This window comes from Myotis brandtii, unplaced genomic scaffold (assembly GCF_000412655.1).
Source record: "Myotis brandtii unplaced genomic scaffold, ASM41265v1 scaffold210, whole genome shotgun sequence".
Taxonomy (NCBI): Eukaryota; Metazoa; Chordata; class Mammalia; order Chiroptera; family Vespertilionidae; genus Myotis; species Myotis brandtii.
This window is the reverse complement of record NW_005357847.1, coordinates 268,333-271,116: the sequence shown is the minus strand read 5'-3', so window position 1 is coordinate 271,116 and position 2,784 is coordinate 268,333. Positions and strand designations below refer to the sequence as shown.

The following is a 2,784-nucleotide window of genomic DNA, read 5'->3' as shown; positions in this document are numbered from 1 at the left end:
CGCGCACTGAGTTCGCGCGCCTGAATGGCGACGTGAGGCTGCTCACGCCCGAGGCTGTGGAGGGTTGGTCCGACCTGGTGCACTGCCCCTCACAGCGCCTGCTCGACCGCCTAGTGCGCCGCTACGCCGAGACCAAGGACTCGGGCAGCTTCCTGCTCCGCAATCTCAAGGACTCGGAGCGCATGCAGTTACTGCTGACCCTGGCCTTCAACCCCGAGCCGCTGGTGCTACAGGTAGGCGCGGAGTCCGGGCCGGACGGCGTGCGGGAGGGGTAGTGCGGGAAGCGGGAGTCAGGAGAGGTGGCCCCGCTTGCCCTCGCTACCCGGTTTGCACCCTACCCGCTTGGGCCAGGCCGCGGGCGTGGGAAGGGGACAACGCTGGGGAACCTTGGGCGCTGTGCGGGACTGCGGAGGGCGCCCGGGGCGGGTGCAGAGTCCGCCCTTGTTATCTAGACGCGGCGCTTCTCGGATTTGACTGCGGATCCTTCAACACCAGAGGGAGCGCTTCTGCTGTGCTCCCAAAATGTCTTTCCTAGTTTTCTTCGGTTCTCAGTGCCTTTTTTATTTTATCCGCCGGCCTGGACTTCCACGGCACAGTCCGTTCACGAGTCCTTGGACCTTTCTTAGTTCTTTTCAAGTTTTTTTCCTTACCGCATCTGCTCTCCCCTTTAGTACCCTGCAAGGCTGACCTACCTTCGGCTCCAAAGTCTGTCTTTGTTTTATTCCTTAGCTCATTTACTTAGCAAATCCTTGGAAAAGCTGATTTGAGGACAAGGTGGGGAAGATAGGGACTGAAGTGGGGACTGTGTTCAGGGGTGGGGCTAATCATGAGTCTTGCTCTGGGTGGGATTAAGGAGAGGAAAATATTAAGGCTTCCTAGGATTTGGGGGCTGGGAGGGTTATTATGGCCAGGATGTTTTCATCCTGCTCCTGTGACCTTCCCTATTCTTCTGGTATTTTGCTGCAGGAAAGAAGTGAAATGTTAGGCCAGGGCAAGTAAAAGGGGAAAAAGAGATTCTCATCTCTCTAATGGAGTTATTGGCTCTCTCTTGACCTTTTTAAAACAAATGTACCTTTTAGGGGAGTAGGTTGAGTTCTTTGTAACGTGACAGCAAAAAGAAAACAAAACTTAAAAAGAAAAGAAAAAACAAGGTTGTGTTTACCTTTGGAGCAGTTACTGAGTTTCTACACATTCCCATCCAGCAGTCGAGCTGTGTCCTTGGATAGTGGTTACAACTGTGGGAGTATGATCCCTCCTGATAACCCTAGGAAAAGTTAGTTGCTCATTTTCCACACCAGTTTTGCTGTAGTATTTGAAATACAAGGCGAAAAAAACATGATTTAAAAGTAATCACAAATAATTGTGATATAATTTATGTCCTTTCTGTGCTGTTAGGAATGTCACTGATGGCTGGGGGTTTTCTATGGGTTGCATAAATTAGGAATGTATCATATTCATTTATGTTGCTTTCTTTTCTCAAGTTCCATTGCCCAGCTTAGCTAAGAGAAACTAGTTTCCTTTTATTGGTTCAGCCAAATAATTGTAACACAAAATAAATATTTTGCCTCAAACAAAACTTTAGTGTGTGTCTTGGTAAATTTTAAGTTGTGATAGGATATAGTATGTAACGAGTCAAATTCAAAGTATGGATTGTATATTGAATATTGCTCTCTTTAACAGTGAAATGGTTGAACGTCCATTGAAGAGGTCGTTTTAAAACTAGTCAGCCATTAAAGTTTAAGTCTGTATTTGTTATATATACATTTGATTTGACACGTTTTAAAAATTTGAACTGCCTTTTCTCTTTGAGAAATAGATGATTATGTTAGCAAGGTGATCCCTGGACAAAGATTTAGCATTTGTAGTTTGCTGAGTATATTAGTCTCTTAATTCTCTGGGATTCCAAAATTTAGTAAGGAGCTACAGTAGTAGAATACACATTTTCTGCACTTACAATAATGGCTGCCTATTAAAAGACTAAAGGCCCTGTGCCCAAAATTCATGCACTGGGTGGGCGGTGGGGAGGGGGTCCCTCGGAATGCGCCCTCTCGCAGTTCCGGAGCCCTGCAATCCATCCCCCCGCAGAGCCTGCTGCTGCAGGGTAGCCTGGGCCTCCTTCTTTGGGGCAATCGTGGAGCCCCCTGATTGACCCCCCCCACTGGCTGGTGACCTGGGCCTTCCTCTGCGGGTTGATCATGGGGCAATGGCGGGGGCCCCAACCAATTGCATCGCACCTGCCTTGGATGGCCTGGCGCCAGTGAGTGTCATAGCGTGATCGTTCCACTGTTCGGCAGTTCGGTTGATTTGCATATTATGCTTTTATTATAGAATTTTATCAGGTAATGCTATTGACATATTAGAAACAGCTAATGTTAAAACTAATATTTTAAAAACGTATTATGTATGCAGTTCTTTATAAGCATGACATTTAAATATGAGAAACTTCAGCATTTGATAAGCAAGTAGAAAAAGAAGGCTTATTTTTAGATAACCGATCTTCATAGAGCTTCTACTTTGTTTATAGAACCACTTCATCTTTGGTAAAAACTAGTGAGTTAAGAAGTGTGGACAATATTACTTGAGGTCTGATGATGACAACGGATGAATGGATTAGAAAACTGTGGTACATATACACAATGGAATACTATGCTGCTGTAAAAAAGAAGGAATTCTTACCATTTGCAACAGCATGGATGGAACTGGAGAGCATTATGCTAAGTGAAATAAGCCAGTCAGTGAAAGAAAAATACCACACACTCATTTATGGATAATAAAGACCATTAT

The 2,784-nt window shown here is 45.5% G+C and overlaps 1 protein-coding gene across 1 annotated transcript in view; it reads left to right on the top strand.

The window, feature by feature from the left end:
* Positions 1 to 2,784, top strand: part of LOC102252596 (chromosome unknown open reading frame, human C3orf58) — a gene marked incomplete at its 5' end in the record, with an annotated part of 38,809 nt that overhangs the window by 748 nt on the left and 35,277 nt on the right. The window contains one exon of the mRNA XM_014539254.1: positions 8 to 233. Within this exon, the coding sequence (XP_014394740.1) occupies positions 8 to 233 (226 nt within the window). The remainder of the gene's footprint in view (positions 1 to 7; positions 234 to 2,784) is intronic.